Source organism: Rhinolophus hipposideros (genome assembly GCF_964194185.1).
Source record: "Rhinolophus hipposideros genome assembly, chromosome: 13".
Classification (NCBI taxonomy): Eukaryota; Metazoa; Chordata; class Mammalia; order Chiroptera; family Rhinolophidae; genus Rhinolophus; species Rhinolophus hipposideros.
Genome location: NC_138059.1, coordinates 35945184 through 35963378, shown reverse-complemented (window position 1 = coordinate 35963378; position 18195 = coordinate 35945184). Strand labels below are relative to the sequence as shown.

General features: G+C 39.1%; 1 protein-coding gene across 2 annotated transcripts in view; it reads left to right on the top strand.

Moving 5' to 3' along the window:
- Nucleotides 1–18195, top strand: part of PTDSS1 (phosphatidylserine synthase 1) — a 71408-nt gene that overhangs the window by 40876 nt on the left and 12337 nt on the right. For both annotated transcript variants that reach the window (XM_081071145.1, XM_081071146.1), the window contains exons 9-10: nucleotides 2847–2912; nucleotides 16888–16987. In XM_081071145.1, coding sequence (XP_080927271.1) covers nucleotides 2847–2912; nucleotides 16888–16987 — 166 coding nt within the window. The remainder of the gene's footprint in view (nucleotides 1–2846; nucleotides 2913–16887; nucleotides 16988–18195) is intronic.

The following is an 18195-nucleotide window of genomic DNA, read 5'->3' as shown; positions in this document are numbered from 1 at the left end:
AATATCATTCTAAAGAATTATATATCCATACAATGAAGAAAATGTCTATCTCTGAGACCTCAGTAACATGAAGTGAACAATCAACACCCTTTACAATCTTTGCTGCTGTTCTTTTCCCCCCCGTAGCATCCTATTAAAAAATAAATGAGCAGCAGTGATGCTGAAGTTTTTTTTAATGAGAGCATTAAAAACTACAAATCTTTTTATGGTGGATCAGAAGTCATAAATGATACTATTTTTAGAATGAGACTTTATTACCTTTTTTGGAGCCAATTAAATCAATTTCCTTTAAAAAATGTTCTTCCTGTAGTCCACCAAGACAACTGAAATAAGCTTGAATTTTCATGCTATTATTCCCCTGGATTCTTATAGTGTCATAGAGATGAGGCATTATCCACTCCAGATTGTCTCTTCACATTGACTGATCCCAGTGAACCTCAAAGCAAAACATTGTCATTTTTTTCATTTTTTTTCTATTTAGAGCTGGCATTGATCAGTAGAAGCACCAAAAATCTCTGCATAGCTGATACAAATACAAACTAAGCGGTTAAAATGGTTAGCTTTCAGAAGCTCTAGGGTAACTTAATTTATAATTTTTAATGTGCTTGTAGACTACACAAGCAGAGGCCTTACTTGACAAGGAGAATAGTATTTTCCTTGGTCAAACATACTTTTTATCCCCATCCAGCACCTCTTCTTGTTCTCATCCATTATTACAATTATATTTGTAATATAAGATTTGGGGATGTATGGAGAGAGAAAGAGAGAGAGAGAGAGAGAGAGAGAGAGAGAGAGAGAGAGAGGATTAGATAGATAGATAGATGATAGATAGACAGATAAATGATTAGATAGATAGATGATAGATAGATAGATAGATGATTAGATAGATAGATGATTAGATAGATAGATACATAGATAGATATACAGATAATCTCTTTACATATAACCCCAAATACTGGATTGAGAAAACCAAAAAAAGACACAGTGGGTCTTGTGGAGTTAGGTCCAAAATTCCATTTCTTCTTTTTGCATGTATTTTGAACCAAACAGGAAAGTAACAGTTGGTAAGCCAGCAGCCCTTGAAGTAGTTATCTTATAAATGCTGTTTTTCTTTGGTAGATTAGAGCCTCCCTCCCCTATTTAAAATTTAACTTAATTTGAGGCCCACAGTTATTTTCAGGAACAGTCAGTTTCTTCATAAAGTTAGTAGCAACCAGTAAGTCAATAAGTGGGGAAAGAAATCTCTTATAAAACAGTAACAAATCACATCTGATTTATCACGAAATTTCAATGTTAAACATTTCAAAACAACCAGAGACTGAAAATCCAAAGTTTTGACTTTTGAGAGCTCTTCAAAATTTTTGCAAAATGCTATGAATTTCCTCACGATTCTTTTCTGTGTAAAAAAGATTAGCTACTTTCTGTGTTCTTACACCACTTGAGGCAGTTCCTATGTAAGGAGATGCTTTAACAAGCTTCTTGGGAAAATGGAAATGCTCTAATGAGTTTTATCACATCCATTCCAGTTAGCAAACAGCAGGCCCTAAAGGAGAAAAAGCTCATAGGCTTCAGGATAAATCATTCACAGCACGTCTCCATTTTCTTTATCTTTGGTTAGACTTCACACGACTCTGCTTTGAGAAAATATATCCGTGAACATTCTTTTAATCTGATAATATAAAGTACAGCATAAGGGAATGGAAACATCAGAGGGTAAAGTAGCTGAATTGGTAAAAGCAAAGTAGGTAATGAAAATGTGAAGTTAGAGGAAAACCTGAATTCTTTATAGATAGACTTCTTCACTGGGGTCTTTGAGATGAGGAGGTGACCATTCATGGATGATCTTTAGGTATGTGAATCTCTTGAAGATTAATGCAAAGTTTTGTGTGCATGTTTTATATGCCTTTGTCATAGCTTTCATCAAATCCTCAAATCCCCAAAAAGACGATGAGCTCCTGGTTTAGATGCTACTTCTAAAGGGATGGGTTGAGTTTCTGGGTAGTCATGAGACTTTAAGCCTTCGCTATCCTATATGGCTGCCACTCACCATGTGGCTGTGAGCACTGGAAATGTGGTGAATCCACATTGAAATGTGCTATAAGATAAAATATTCACCAGATTTAAAAGATTTAGTACAAAAACAATATAAAATGCTTCTTTATAATGTTTTTAATATATTGGGATAAATAACATTATGAAAATGAATTTTATCTGTTCCTTTCTACTTTTTTAACATGGCTACTGGACAATTTTAAATTGCATTTGTGACTACATATTCCTTTTGGGTGGGTGATCTTCTAAGCCTTTCAACTCCATGTCATTGCCTCTTTTTTTCCTATCTTGTCAGTAACATTCAAAGTCATTGGCATTCATTGACAGTGAGGTGCTGACGGGCTCCTCTTCCAGTTTCTGAGAGCCAAAACTGTGTATCTTTGTTGCCTGGTTACAATCAGCAACCTTTGTCCTGGAGAGAGAGAGACAGTTAATGACAGTGCAGATGACCCTCGAATTCACCTCTAGAGAGGGAGACTGAAGTACCAAGTTGGGGTTACATTGGCACGAGGCTTTGGGAGCCTGTCCCTAAATCAAGACCACCTTTGCTAATAATCTGGCTCTTTAAACCATGTTCCTCTCTCTACAACCCAGCCTGAACTCCTAACTTATCACAGGAATGTTTCAGCAGGCACCAGCTTCTTAGTCCCTTGACTAGCACTAGACCAGGCAGCTCGAGTATGTGAAAGAAGGCAGGACATTTTTTTATACTCACTCTGTGACAGTAATTGAATTCTGTATTGATTTATTGGTCTTACAGAAGCTCTCAGTGAATTCCACCTTTGTCCTTTCAGACAATACTACGCTTACCTCACCGACACACAATGCAAACGCGTGGGAACACAGTGCTGGGTATTTGGGTGAGTAATCTATTATTGTGGAGTTTAAGAAACACTTAAGCCTCTAAATTTCTTTGGTTGTTTCTTGACCCTGCATTAAGTGCCTTTCAGTATAATTGTCCTATGAAGGCTATCTGGTGTTTTGATATGTCTTTCATTTTTAACATCACCTTTTCTGATTTAAGTCTATTTAAGTTTAGAATAGTTAATTGACAAATTATAGAGAGTACAGAAACTGTTTTTTCTAAAAAACAATAGACCCTGTTATATGAAATAAAAATTAGATACAAAACGGATTGTTCAAATTTCCTCTGAATTAGTTTGGGATATCATCTTGTGATGGGCTTACCCACACTTCATGTTACTTTCACATCAAAAAGAACCTGCAAAACAGCTACTTGCTGTATACCAAGGTATAATTTTTTTGTTCCAAAGAGAACTAATACATAGCCACATGGTCACAATTTATTGTGTTGTTATGGATACAAATGTTGTATCCGAATTTACTATTAAGTGATGAAAGAAACCATAGGTTATCTGATTTATATCCCCTCATGTGGAATATGAGACAGTCTTCAGTATGTCAGGTAAGTGGTTCTGCTTAAATACTATCAACAATTCACCATGCCATTTAGCAACCAAAGTTCCAGAGATGACTACAAATCCGCACACGAAGTTTAATGCCTTACATAGTTTAGATTCAAGATCTAATCTAGGTTCTAAATTGAATGTGATGGTGTATAGAAAATTTGATGAAAACTTGTAGTAGGGAATAAATTACTACTTTTAACAGAGTTTTAAACATTTTTTTCCACTTAAAAAGTTGGAATAACATTTTTTTCCAATTAAAAAGTAATACATGTACATTGATAAACAGTTCAAGAAGAAACTAAAGGTCATCCAAAACGACAGTCATTTAGAAATAATTGCTATTAACATTGCAGTGTCATTCCCTTCAAACATTGCTCGCGTTCTCTCTCTCTCTCTCTCTCTCTCTCTCTCTCTCTTTCTCTCTCTCTCTCTCTCTTTCTCTCTGTGTGTGTGTGTCCAGCTCCCATTCCAGATTTTGAGGGATCACTCAAGTTAGATTTAGGCAAGTCCACTTTTGCCTAAAGACAAAGGGCCATTGTCATTTGTGTCTCATAAATTCTGTGATATAAACTGATTTTCTTACCTAAAATGATTTCAGCTTAAAGGGTGATAAGATGGATTAGATTTCTGTTTAGTGATCTAGCAGGAGAAAGAATTTGCACATCTGCAAGATTTCTACTATATTGAGCAAAGGCCGTGTGAAGGCACAATTGTGGAGTCATAGAGGGAGGCAGGTGGGGACTTTCTTCTTGTCTTTCCTTATTGTCTTTTCCAAGGAGGCAGTGATCTTTCCTGAATTTGAACTCTTTACCACTTACCTGTTCCTTCCACTTGCATATTTCTCTTCATATTTAAAAATCCTTGGCAAGGTCTTATTCTACTGTGGAGTGGATATATTCTCCACAGAACTATCTGTCTACCTGTTGTGGAAAAGGAGATGTGGATCAGAGAGAGGTAGTGTTACAGTAAAGTTTGTTTTTAATAGAGCAGTCAAAAAATATCCCTTAGAGGGAGAAGTGGCGAAGATAAACTAGGCCAGAGTGGCAGAAAATGCTGCTACAGAAAGTTGCGCCTTGTTGAAAAGTGATAAAGGGAAATGCAGAGGAGAAATCATTTGGCTAATTCAGTATGTTTTATTGAGAATTGAGAATTCCAAATCTGGTGATGTCAAGATTAATGAATCTTGAGAACGAGTGGGCCATGATGAAAAAGAACAGATTCCTCTCCATAAATCACATACAGCAGGTCCACCTGGCTGCGTGAACCAGGGCTGCCTGTGCACAGTTGGTGAAGGGGACGCAGGAGGCCTGAGTCTCTGGTCTCTCATCTCTGAGTGTTTGCCCCTCGGAGCCCACCATCTCCCCTCTTCTGCCCCATCCTTCCCCCACCTCCTTGTTGCCCTTATTTTGTCTTTTTCCATCTCCTATCAAAACAGCAAACTTTTAAATGTCTAATTTTCTTTAATAGCTAGTAACTGATTTACAGCTTTTTTCACTAATTCTGGAGTAATTCAGGCTTTTGCAAGGTGTGGAGATGTGGGAGTACAGAGCAGGAGCGGTCTATCTAGTGACATTTGAGTTTTGCCTTTGGGGAGCTTGCCGGGGGTAGATGGGGGAGAAGGTTAAGCAAGACCTCCTGAGGCGTCTTTCCCACAGTTCTACATCTTTTTCTCCCAAAGAGGGAAGTTTTCTTTTCTGTAAATGTTATACCCTCAAAAAGTTTGTATTAATTACTCACTGATGTAACTAAATACAGACTTAACAATATGGTCCCCTACAGTTGTGCCAGAGATCTGAGCTTTTAAGCCTTTTATACTTAAACGTGCTGTGCCCAGCACAGATAGGACTCTGTCCAGCTAGGGAATGAGGACCCACCAGGGAGAAGGCAGTAGTGTAAAGAAGTAGGCTTCTCCTCTCTGTAGAAAGTCACATCCCATTACTTTAGCTCTGTGGGAGTATGAGGGCCAAACCGATAGGAACAGATCCCCCTGGTATGTTCTTTATATTGTCTTTATCTTCGTCATTCTCCCCACTCCATCCTTGTTATAATTGAGCTTCTGTGCCTGAATTAGCATGGTTTATAAAGAAAAGCTGTTTGATTACTTGGCCCTGGAAGGAAGGCATCCAAGCTTTGGCTTTAGTGTGAGCGAGTGGCTTTCCTCCTTCCTGAAAGTTCCTGGGTTGGTCTTTCAGGGTTTGGGTAAGTATGGACTGTGCTTGGGCGCCACCTCGCTGTCAGAACTGCCCTTCATCCCGTGAGTTTCCTGGCTTCCTGTCATCCCAACCCAACTCGTGCTTCATCACAATGCGTTTGGAGTCTCTGCTGCTCTAACTTGTTCTCTCCCAGCGCAGTTCCAAACCAGCAGGTCCTCTTTCCATCCTCACCTTCCCCTGTCTTCCCCACAGTATATGCCATCTCACAATTGTTCTCTTCCTCCTGCAGCAGCTGCCCTGGTTTTCCTCCTACTCTTCTGTTTCTTCTGGGTTTCCTTTGTTGCCTTCCCATTCCACCCCTTTCTCCCGTCCACAATGTCTTATAATTGTTTTTCTTCTTCCAGGCTCTTTTTTTTTTTTTTTTTTTTTTTTAAGGATAAACACAGCCATGTAGCACAGGGTCCTTCCAGGAGGAGGAGAGTCGGAGGTGTCATCCAACTCTTGACCCTTCTCAGCACTACCTGGTTACCATCTTCCCGTTGACCTTTGTTTCATAGCCTCTCGGCCTGCCCTCGCCTGCCCTCCATCGGTACACATCTCTGTTTCAGGCCCTCAGTACCCACACTGCTAGGATAGCTTTATAGCCAGTTTTCTTTTCCTAGCACCTTCCCCTTCACCCCGTCCTCCTCTGTCAGGATTGTTCCTTGTTATCCTGCCTCTCCCTGCTCCTGTGCTCAGAAACAGCTCCCTGACAGCCCTAAACCCCTGGCAGTCACTGTTTTTAGCAGCTGAATCCATTTCCTCAAATGACATCTTGCCCCCAAACCTATTAATAATATATACATCAAAACAAGTGATCAGAACTGCACTGGGTATCTCACCCATGACACTTTTGCCCTCTTCTCACCCTCCCCACCCTGCTCAAGGGGTTCTTGGGAAGTCAGAAATTTCCAGGAGCACAGTTGAAAGTTTTTCTTATCTGGTAAGCACAGTTCAGCTGTCACTTCCTCCAAAAAGGCATTTCTGCTTACCCTAATCAGAATTGGACTCACTTCGGAAGACTTTCTGGCTACCTGTGTGATGGCATAATAGTTGTGTCATTTTATACACGTCTCATTTCCACTGTTGGAGGGTCATCTCCTGGCTGGCCAAAGAGTGGCTCATCCACGCCCAGAGCTGTCCCATCTTGTGCAGCTATGGGGCAGTGTTTGTGCAATGCATGCTGGCTGTGGCATCCTCATAATCCAACAGCAGGTTTTGTTGGCAAACTGAAATCTTCCTCTGCTTGTACACCAATTTACACACACTGAGCCTAAGCTTCTGTGCCCCCAATTTCTATAATAACCCTGTTTACATTCTTGTTCTACTCACCAAGGAACTCCTTACTCTGGGCTCTACATGAACATCTTTATTTCTACCCTGTCTCTGAAGAGCAGGCTCCAAAGTGGGGGAGCTGAGAGTTTGTGTCAGCAGACCAGCCTCACCACCAGGCAGAAGTACCTCAGGTAGCTCAAAAGTTAATTTGCCTTCTAACCTTGGTAATTCAAGATAAGAATGGCCACAGGCATCAAAGGGAATAGCAGCCCTGACTGAATTCCATCGAACCACAATTTGGCCATCTCCTCAGCCTGGTAAAGATCAGAGATTTAAATTTGCACTGAGTTTAGGTACAGGGAACTCCGCCCCCCACTACTACCCCTCCCCAACCAGGCTTAACAGCTCTCAGTTAACAGCTTCATACAAGTTCCCACCATGCCCAAGCCTTGACCTCAGCCCTATAAACTAGCAGGCATGTGAGTCTTATACAAAAGTAATAGGAACCTTCTATAAGGACATTATTTATAGGACTCCTCTGGGAGCAATGGATGGTGGTTAGAGTCCATGCGATTGCTGGGTTTACTGCCTCCCAGTTTATACCGCTTCTTGTGTTTCCACAGCTACTTCCCTGGTCCTCTCCCTGCATTAGAAGCTTCTACTTCTGCTCTTGCCTCCTCACCGTCAGTTCTCAGTTCAGCCGCCTGCACCATCATATTAAAATGTAAATTAAATCATATTAAACCCTCTGCTCTAAACCCTCCAGAGGCTCCTGGCTCCCTCAGAAGAAAAGCCAAGCCCTAGGGTGGCCCTTAAGATCCATGTTACTCTGTGACTCAACTCTGCCCCATCCGCTCACTCCAGGCCCCCCATATCAACCCTGCCCCGCGAGTCTTTGCTCAACATTTGCCTCACTTGAGAGGCTATGCGTGGACAATGGCTTAGCTAACATTCCTCAGCATGTAAGAGCAAAGTATATCCTAAAGTTGCTGGCTGAAAAGCTCTGGTCTTCAGAACAAACTTCAGGTCATTATGAAATCAGCTGGGTGGGTCCTGACCAACATTTCCTTAAAATGGAATAGAATAGAAAAATGTCACAATGAGGAGACAAATTATTTTGTGAAACTTTTGTTTCAGTTTGTGTGTGTGTGTGTGTACGTGTGTGTGTGTGTGTACTGGGTCACAATAAAAAATATGTTTCATGCCATGTGTCTCAGATCACTGAAGTTTCAGAAACAGTGCTAGTCTACTGGTCACCGTGCTTTTTGAAAGGTGACTCAATCGGCTTGACTATCCAAAATCTCTCATAGTAAATTACTCTAGGTGTTCTGTCTGTTTTAAGGGCAGATAGGCACATTTATTTCCTGGGCTCAACATTTTTTGTTGTAGTTCTTCAAGAAGTCCCAGCCAAAGGGATATATTTTTATATCCACTCACAGGCACCCTTCTCCTCACTATACAGCCTGGAAATAACCAAAGAGTAGCTGCCATCTAGTGTTGGCTCACAGTCTGGACTTCAGGATCACAGTGCAACTCAGACATACGCATATAAGCCTCCTGTGTACCCCAGCAAAAACAATGCTTTCTCACATGTGCCATGCTTTGCTTGGGGGAGGGGGAAGGAGGTCTTTACAAATTTAGGCCAACCACTCCTAAGCCATTTGTGATTGGGGCTAGGGGAAAAGACAGCCCCAAACTCTCTAACGATACGTTAAGGAGGTTTCCTGCTTTGCTGAAGTGGTTCTGTTTCGGGCGTCCAGTTGTTTAAAGCTATCCACACATTTGATGATGGTAGTGACCTTTGATTTGCCAGTGGGTGGAGGGATCTAGAGCCTACTGGGCCCCTTCTTGCCTTTTTAGATATTATCTGTGCCCCCTATCCCTGATTATCCAGATTCCATCTCAAGCAAGGAACACTAAAATGGACTTGTCTGTAATCAATATGTATTCTTCAGTAGTCTTTGGGATCACATGACTAGGTAGTTGTGTCACCGTCTCCTCATCCATTCTTTTCTTATTCTAAACCTAACAAAGGTCTGATTTTTACATTCATAAATGAAAATGTAGAACACAAGAGTAATTTTTTTCTTCGATGTTTTAATTAAAGGATAAACGACGAAGGTTTTGTGTTATTGTTTTTAAGATTTTTGTATTTAGCAAAATTGCTTACAGATCAAGAGAAGATAAAGGGTTTATATTGTCAGCAAGCATGGGAATACTGAAATTCTTAGAAGGCTGAGAAGAGATGTGACTGCTGCCTTCAAGTTATTGAAAGATTCACTTGGCAATCTCAAACTCACCCTGTTCAACTGCAGAGGGCAGACTTATGGCCCATGGGTAGAAGGAGGCAGTTACCAGCCTGAGACAAGGACAAACTTCCCAACAGCTAAAGAGATTGAATGGCAGAATAAGCTGCCTACAAAGGTAGTAGGTTTCCGGTCACTGAGAAGGTTCCAATAGGTGGTGACTGTCTACCCTGGTGGTAATAGACATTGAGTTAGATGATACCAGGTGCCTCTAGCTATTAAAATGCATAAGCTGAGGTTTTGGTCTTGGAGGAAGCAAGAAGCAAAAAATAGTATTTTGGGGGAGGGGCAGAAGGATGAATAGGCAGAGCACAGAGGATTTTTAGAGCAGTGAATCTGCTCTGTATAATTCTATAATGGTGGATGCATGTCATTATACATTTGTTCAAACCCATTGAATGAACAAACCGAAGAGTGACCCCTAATGTAAATTATGGACTTCGGGTGATAATGATGTGTCAATATAGTTTCATTAATTGTATGTAACAAATGTACCACTCTGATAGAGATGTTCATAGAGGGGAGGCTATGCAGGGGGTATAAGGTAAATCTCTAACTTGCGCTCATTTTGCTGTGAACCTAAAACTCCTCTAAAAATAGTTTTTAAAAAGAGGAAACAGTAAAATAAACTTTTTATTAATAGGTACATACACACACAAACACACGTGTGCTCATATATGTACAGTTGACTCTTGAACAACACAGGGGTTAGGGACAACAACCCTCTTACCCCATGCAATCGAAAATCCACATATAACTTCTTTTTAATTATTGTGGTGACAATTGTTAGTAAAATTATAAAGATTTCAGGTGTACAATTCTGTATTACATCATCTATAAATCGCACTATGTGTTTACCACCCAGAGTCACTTCTCTTTCCATCACCATATATTTGATCCCTCTTACCCTCATCTCCCATCGCCCACCCACCTTACCCTCTGGTAACCACTAAACTATTGTCTGTGTCTATGATTTTTGTTTCTCATTTGTTTGTCTTGTTCTTTTGTTGTTTTTAGTTTATATACCACATATCAGTGAAATCATATGGTTCTCTGCTTTTTCTGTCTGACTTATTTCACTTAGCATCATACTCTAAAGATGCATCCATGTTGACAAAAATGTTCCTATATTATCTTTTCTTACCACCGAATAGTATTCCATTGTGTATATATACCACAACTTCTTTATCCATTCATCTATCAAAGGACATTTTGGTTGTTTCCATGTCTTGGCCACGGTAAACAAAGCTGCAATGAACATTGGAGCACACGTGTCTTTATGGATAAATGTTTTCAGATTTTTTGGGGTAGATACCCAGGAGAGGGATTGCTGGGTCATATGGTAATTCTATTCTTAATTTTTTAAGGAACCTCCACACTGCCTTCCATAGCGGCTGCACCAATATGCATTCCCACCAACAGTGTATAAGGGTTCCTTTTTCTCCACAGCCTCTCCAACACAAGTTACTATTTGTCTTGTTAATGATAGTCATTCTCACTGGGGTGAGGTGATATCTCATTGTGGTTTTTATTTGCATTCCTCTGATGATTAGTGATGTTGAGCATTTTTTCATATGTCTATTTGCCATTTGTATGTCCTCTTTGGAGAAATGTCTCTTCAGGTCCTCTGCCCATTTTTCAATTGGGTTGTTTGTTTTTTGTTGTTGAATTGCATGAGTTCCTTGTATATTTTGGATATTAGCCCCTTATGAGAGGCACTGTTTGCAAAACTCTTCTCCCATTCAGGTGGTTGCCTCTATTTTGTCGATGGTTTCTTTTGCTGTGCAGAAGCTTTTAAGTTTCATTTAGTCCCATTCGTTTATTTTAGCTTTACTTCCATTGCCTTTGGAGTCAAATTCATAAAACGCTCTTTGAACCCAAGGTCCATAAGTTTAGTACCTATGTTTTCTTCTATGCAGTTTATTGTGTCAGGTCTTATGCTTAAGCCTTTGATCCATTTTGAATTTTGGTACATGGTGACAGATAGCAGTCCAGTTTCATTCTTTTGCACGTGGTTTTCCAGTTCTCCCAGCACCATTTATTGAAGAGGCTCTTTTCTCCATTGTATGTTTTTTGCTTCTTTGTCAAAGATTGTCTGTCCATATTTATGTGGTCTTATTTCTGGGTTCTCAATTCTATTCCATTGGTCTCTGTGTCTGTTTTTCTGCCAATACCATGCTGTTTTGATTATTGAAGCACTGTAGTACAAGCTAAAGTCAGGGAGTGTGATACCTCCAGCACTGTTCTTTTTTCTTAAGATTGTTTTGGCTATTCGGGGTCTTTTGTGGTTCCAAACAAATCTGATGATTATTTGTTCTATTTCTTTTAAAAATGCCATTGGGATTTTAGTGGGGATTTCATTAAATCTGTATATTGCTTTGGGTAATATGGCCATTTTAACTATGTTGATTCTTCCAATTCATGAGCATGGAATGTCTTTCCATTTTTTTGTGTTTTCTTCAATTTCTTTCAAAAGTGTACATAGTTTTCAGCATATAGGTTTTTCACATCCTGGGTTAAGTTTATTCCTAGGTATTTTATTTTTTTGCTGCAATTGCAAAAGGAATTTTTTTTTTTTTGTATTTCTTTTTCTGAGATTTCATTGTTAGTATATAGTAATGCAATGGACTTTTATACGTTGATTTTGTAGCCGACAAATTTACTGTATTCGTTGATTGTTTCTAATAGCTTTTTGGTGGAGTCTTTAGGGTTTTCTATATATAGCATCATGTCATCTGCAAAGAGTGACAATTTAACTTCTTCATTCCCAATTTGGATGCCTTTTATTTCTTTCTCTTGCCTGATGGCTCTTGCAAGGACTTCCAACACTATGTTGAAAAGCAGAGGTGATAGGGGACAGCCCTGTTGTGTTCCTGAACGTAGAGCAAAGGGCTTCAGTTTTTCACCATTAATTATGAGATTAGTTGAGGGTTGTCATATATGGCTTTTATAATGTTAAGGTATTTTTCTTCTATACCTATTTTATTAAGTGTTTTAATCATAAATGGATGTTGTATTTTGTCAAATGCTTTTTCTCCATAAATGATATAATCATATGATTTTTGTCCTTTATTTTGTTTATGTGTTGTATCACATTGATGGATTTGTGGATGTTGAACCATCCTTGTGCCCTGGGGATGAACGCCACTTGGTCGTGATGAATAATCTTTTTAATGCATTGTTGTATGTGATTTGCTAGAATTTTGTTTAGGATTTTTGCATCTGTATTCATCAGAGATATAGGTCTGTAGTTTTCTTTTTTTGTGTTGTCCTTACCAGGTTTTGGTATCAGGGTAATGTTGGCCTCATAAAATGAGTTAGGGAGTACTGGATTTTCTTCACTTTTTTGGAAGAGTTTGAGCAGGATTGGTATTAGATCTTCTTTAAAGGTTTGGTAGAATTCACTAGTGAAGCCACCTGGTCCAGGACATTTGCTTTTGGGAAGGTTTTGGATGACTGATTCAATTTCGTTACTGGTGATTGGTCTGTTGAGATTTTCCAGTTCTTCATGGTTTGGCCTAGGAAGGCTATAATGTTTGTAAGAATTTGTCCATTTCTTCTAGGTTATTGATTTTGGTGGCATATAGTCCTTCGTAGTATTCTTGGGTGATCCTTTGTATTTCTGTGGTGCCCGTGATAATTTCCCCTTTTTCATTTCTGATTTCGTTAATTAGTGTCTTCTCTCTTTTTCTCTTTGTGAGTCTAGCCCAGGGTTTGTCGATTTTGTTTATCTTTTCAAAGAACCAGCTCTTTGTCACATTAATTTTTTCTATTGTCTTTTTGTTCTCTATTTCATTTAGTTTTGTTCTGATTTTTGTTATTTCCTTTCTTCTGCTGACCTTGCGTTTCATTTGTTCTTCTTATTCTAGTTCTATAATAAGGTGTAACGTGCGGTTATTTATTTGGGATTTTTCTTGTTTCTGGAGATAGGCCTGTAATGATGTAAATTTCCCTCTTAAATCTGCTTTTGGTACATCCCAAAAATTTTGGTAGGGTGGATTTTCATTGTCATTTTTTCTATGTATCTTTTGATCTCTCTTCTAATTTCTTCTTTGACCTGGTGGTTCTTTAAAAGTATGTTGTTTAATCTTCATCTATTTTTGTTTTTCCCTGCTTTCTTTTTACAGTTGATAACCAATTTCAAAGCCTTGTGATCATAGAATATGCTTGGTATGATTTCAATCTTCTTAAATTTGCTAAGGCTGATTTTATGTCCCAATATATGGTCTATCCTTGAGACTGTTCCATGTACACTAGAAAAAAATGTATAGTCTGATGTTTTAGGATGAAATGCTCTATATATGTCAATCATATCCATTTCATCTAACGTGTAACTTAGGGCTGCTATTTCATTATTTAGTTTCTGTTTGGATGATCTATCCATAGCTGTCAATGATGTATTTAAGTTCCCTAGTATAATTGTGTTTTGGTCAATTTCTCCCTTTAGTTGTGTTAGTAGTTGCTTGGTATATTTTGGTGCTCCCTGATTGGGGTCATAAATATTGATGACTGTTGTCTTCTTGTTCTCTAGTCCCCTTTACCATTATGAAATGTCCATCTTTGTCTCTTGTTACCTTTTTTCCCTGAAGTCCGTTTCATCTGATATCAGTAAGGCTATATCTAATTTTCCTGGATAACATTTGCTTGGAGTGTCAATTTCCACCCTTTCACTTTGAGTCTATGCTTGTCCTTGTATCTGAGATGTGTCTCTTGGAGACAGCCATATGCTGTCATATGCTGCCATATGCCATATGTTGGGTTTAGTTTTTTGATCCAATCTGCTACTCTGTGCATTCTTATTGGTAAGTTCAGTCCATTTACATTTAGGGTGATTATTGATATGTTTGGATTTCCTGTCATTCTATCTTTAGTTTTCTGGTAAGGCTGTGTCTCCATTATTTCTTTGCCTGTCTGTTGTTGTCCATTATTTCTTTGTGGTGGTATTTTATGACGTTTCCCTCTGTTTCTTCTTTTATTACAGTACAAATTTTAGTTCTGGACTTTTTTGAGTGGTTACCCTTAAGTTTATGTAAAAGAAAGCGTGATATTTAGAGTATTCCATTTTCTTCAGCACGCTTACTTTCTCCATTCCCATATTTCGATTCAGGCCTTTACTCTCCCGCTTTTTAGGGTTGGTTGCCACAAATTGTCCCTGTTGAAGGTGGTCCAATAGCCTCCTTTAGTATTTCTTGTAGTGCAGGTTGTGTATTAGAAAATTCCATCAGCTTCTGTATGTCTGGAAAGATCTTTATTCCTCCTTCATCTCTAAAGGATATTTTTGCTCGGTACATTATTCTTAGCTCATAAGTTCTCTCTTTCAATAGTTTGAATATTTGGTTCCCTTCCCTTCTGGCTTGGAGAGTTTCTGCTGAAAAATCTGATGATAATCTAATGGGCTTTTCTTTGTAGGTTACCGTCTTCTTTTCCCTGGCTGCCTTGAGGATTCTTTTTTTGTGATTGATTTTAGACAGCTTCAATACAATGTGCCTTGGAGAAGGCCTGTTGGGATTGAGGTAATTAGGTGTTCTATTTGCTTCTTGGATTCGAGGATCCAGTTCTGTCCACAAATTTGGGAAGTTCTCATCGACTATTTTTTGAATATACTCTCTGTTCCCTTCTCTCTTTCTTCCCATTGTGGTATGCCCATTATTCTTATGTTGCTCTTTCTGGTGGAGTCAGAAAGTTCTTGTAAAGTTCTTTCATTTCTTTTAAGTCTCAAGTCTCTTTCTTCTTCCATCCGTGTCATTTGCAGGTTTCTATCTTCGATGTTATTGATTCTTCCTCCATCTCGTCAACTCTACTATGTAAGCTGGCTATTTCATTCTTAATTTCTGCTATTGAGTTCTCAATCTCCAGAAATGCCATTTGGTTCTTTTTTAAAATTTCAATCATTTTGGTAAAATGTTCATGTTGTTCTTGGATTGTGTTTCTGAGTTCATTAAACTGCCTGCCTGTGTTTTCTTGCATCTCATTGATTTTTTTCAGAACTGCTATTTTGAATTCTCTGTCCTGTAAGTCACATATTTCCATATCTTTAAGTTCATTTTCTGGAGACTTTTCATTTTCTTTCTTAGCTTCTTTGCTGCCTTGGTTATTCATGACAATTACTGATTTATTATTTCTCTTCGTAGACATCTGCAGGAGTAGGTTCTGCAACAGGTTGATAGGAAGAGGTCTTTTTTCTGTTTTCCAGTACTTGTTGATAGAGTGTTTTATTTTCTCTCCGACTTCAGCCTTTTTTTTCTCTCTCACACTGTAGTGTTATGTTTTCTCTGCACTATCCCAGCTTCTCACCTAGTGGGGCAATTCCTTGGAAGGCGGGCTTCTCCTCTGTTTACAGTTCGCCTAGGTCATAGGGCGCCACATCCGTGTGGGGATGCGGAGAGCTTTTGAAGTTCCAGAGCTCTTCCTGCACCGGATTCAGAGCATTTGTGTTTCCGCAGTTCTGTTTACTCCTGCAGAGATCCACCCAGATAGGTGGGGACAGGGGTGGGGTGGTTGTGAGAGGTGGCCCAGAGCAATGGCGGCGACCACCACCACAGCCATTCTTGCTACCAAAGCTCCCTCCCCTTTTCTGAGCTAGTTAGGTTGCGAATCCGTGTCTGCGGTCCACAGTTCTCAGAACTACAAATATTCTGTTCTTGTGATCTGACACTGCTACTGTTCCGCTTCTAGCACTGGGCAGTTGGGGGCGGGGCGAACTCTGGGAGGGTAGGTAGGGGGCAGCTAGTCTCCGTGCCTAAGGCTTTCGTTCTCTGTGGCAGTGAGGGTTAAACCACCTTTTTCAGACTTCTTCCCTCAGTATTTGCTCTGTGGTCTCTGCCGTTGTGTTCAGATGTGTTATATACTGTCCCCTCAGTCCTGTGGGCCTTAAGCGGAGCCCTAGCAGTCCGAGTTCTTCCCTCTCCCTCTGCTGTGGTAGCTCCGGGATGCAGGGGGCTCGGAGCACTGAACTAGGTCCGCATCCTGCTCCCACGCGGCTCTGGCTCTACGCTTCTCCCTTTCCTCCTCCCCTGCTCGTGCAATTTGCCCACCTTTAGGTGAATTCAATAGTGAGCCTCTTCATCTTGCCTCTGCTGTGCAGGGTGTCTTTTGTGGAGTTATAGTTGTTCCATTAGTTGTAAATTCCAGGGAAGGTTTACAAAGGCTCACCTCACGCCGCCATTTTGATGACGTCTTCACATAAAACTTTTGACTGCCCCAAAAGTTAACTACTAATAGCCTACTATTGACTGGAAACATTACCGATAACATAAACATTTGAGTAACATATTTTCTATGGTATATGTATTGTATACTATATTCTTACTCTAAAGGAAACTAAAGAAGAGAAATGTTATTACAAATATCATAGGAAGAGAAAATACATTCACAGTATTTATTGAAAAAATTTGTGTATAAGTGGACTCTCACATATCAAACCCCCGCAGTTCCAGGGTCAACTGTATATTATGTTTGAAGAAAGTGCAGTTGTGCTAGAACAATGTCATTTTCTGGGGCATCTGTTACCAGTGTTTGGGGCAGAAATATTATAATCAGTTTAACTTTTTGATTGAATATTGCATATTTCTGTTAATGTATATGCTCTGATAAGATAAATTAGTATTTAACTTCTTGTTCTTTGTCAACTAGGGTCATTGGTTTCCTGGAAGCTATTGTTTGCATAAAATTTGGACAAGATCTCTTCTCTAAGACCCAAATACTCTATGTTGTGCTTTGGCTTCTTTGTGTGGTAAGTCATTACTTTTTCACCCAAAGGGTTGACTAAATTCCCCATCGTTTTTAAAAAAAAACAACGAAAAACAAAACAGTTCTTGTGCACCAAGGTTCATTAGAAATTCATAGACAGGACATTCTATTTGAAATAACCTGAGATTGGTCACTACTCTGAAGTTGAAGAATAAACACATAGGACCACGTGGCATCCAGAATGGGTCAGAGGTGCACCATACACACATTTATTTCACTTAACAGGAATTCATCTGCTCATGCGAAGAATTTCAGGCTTGCCATGAAGTGAAAAGGACAATTACTGTTCCCTGTAACATACATGTAAGATACAGTAGTATGAGCGTTTATGTACAAAATGGCAGACTATAGTTTATAGGCCACATAAGATGTTTTTGAAGGTAATCAGACTGTGCAGTTTCTGCCCTGCCAGCCAACTTTCTAGGCCAAGTCTGGGTAGGGTGCGCTTCCTTTCTGAAGGTCAGAGCCCTGGAGTCTCCAGCTCTGTTATCCTGGGACTTTTCCCTCACCTTTAACGTGAAGTAAGATCTTACCTAGCTTACACAGTCTGTGACTACCCTTATTTAATTGTTTTATTATTTTGGAGAAAAGTCTTATTTTACATTTAAGCTTAGGATTCTTTAATTACTTGGTCCAGAAAATTAATTTATAATTACAGAAACCTTTAAACATATTTGAAACTACATAGGGTAGGTGACCCCTCATGTCCCTATTACCCAGTTTCAACAATTACCAACTCATAGCCAGTCTTGTTTTCTTATATTTCCTACTCACTGTCTTTACCCCAAATTGTTTTGAAGCAAATGTACCTGTAATATTTCGGGATATAGCTCTAAAAGAAGACAAGAATGTTTTTGTTTTTTTTAAATGCAACCACCATACTATTATCATACCTGAAAAAGAATTGACAAAATTCCTTAATATTATTAAATATCTAATCAGTGTTCAAATTACTAACATTTTCTTAAATGTTGTATTTTTTAACAGTTTACTTAAATCAATACCCACTTTTTGCAATTGTTGGCATGCCTTTTAAGTCTATTTTAATCTATACTATCCTGTCTCTAGCTTTCTCTCCTTCACAATTTATTTGTTGAAGAAATCAGCTCTTTTGTCCTGTAGATTTTCCCACAGTCTGGATTTTACTGATTTCATCCTTTACTGTAATTTAACAGATTTCTTTGTCCTCTG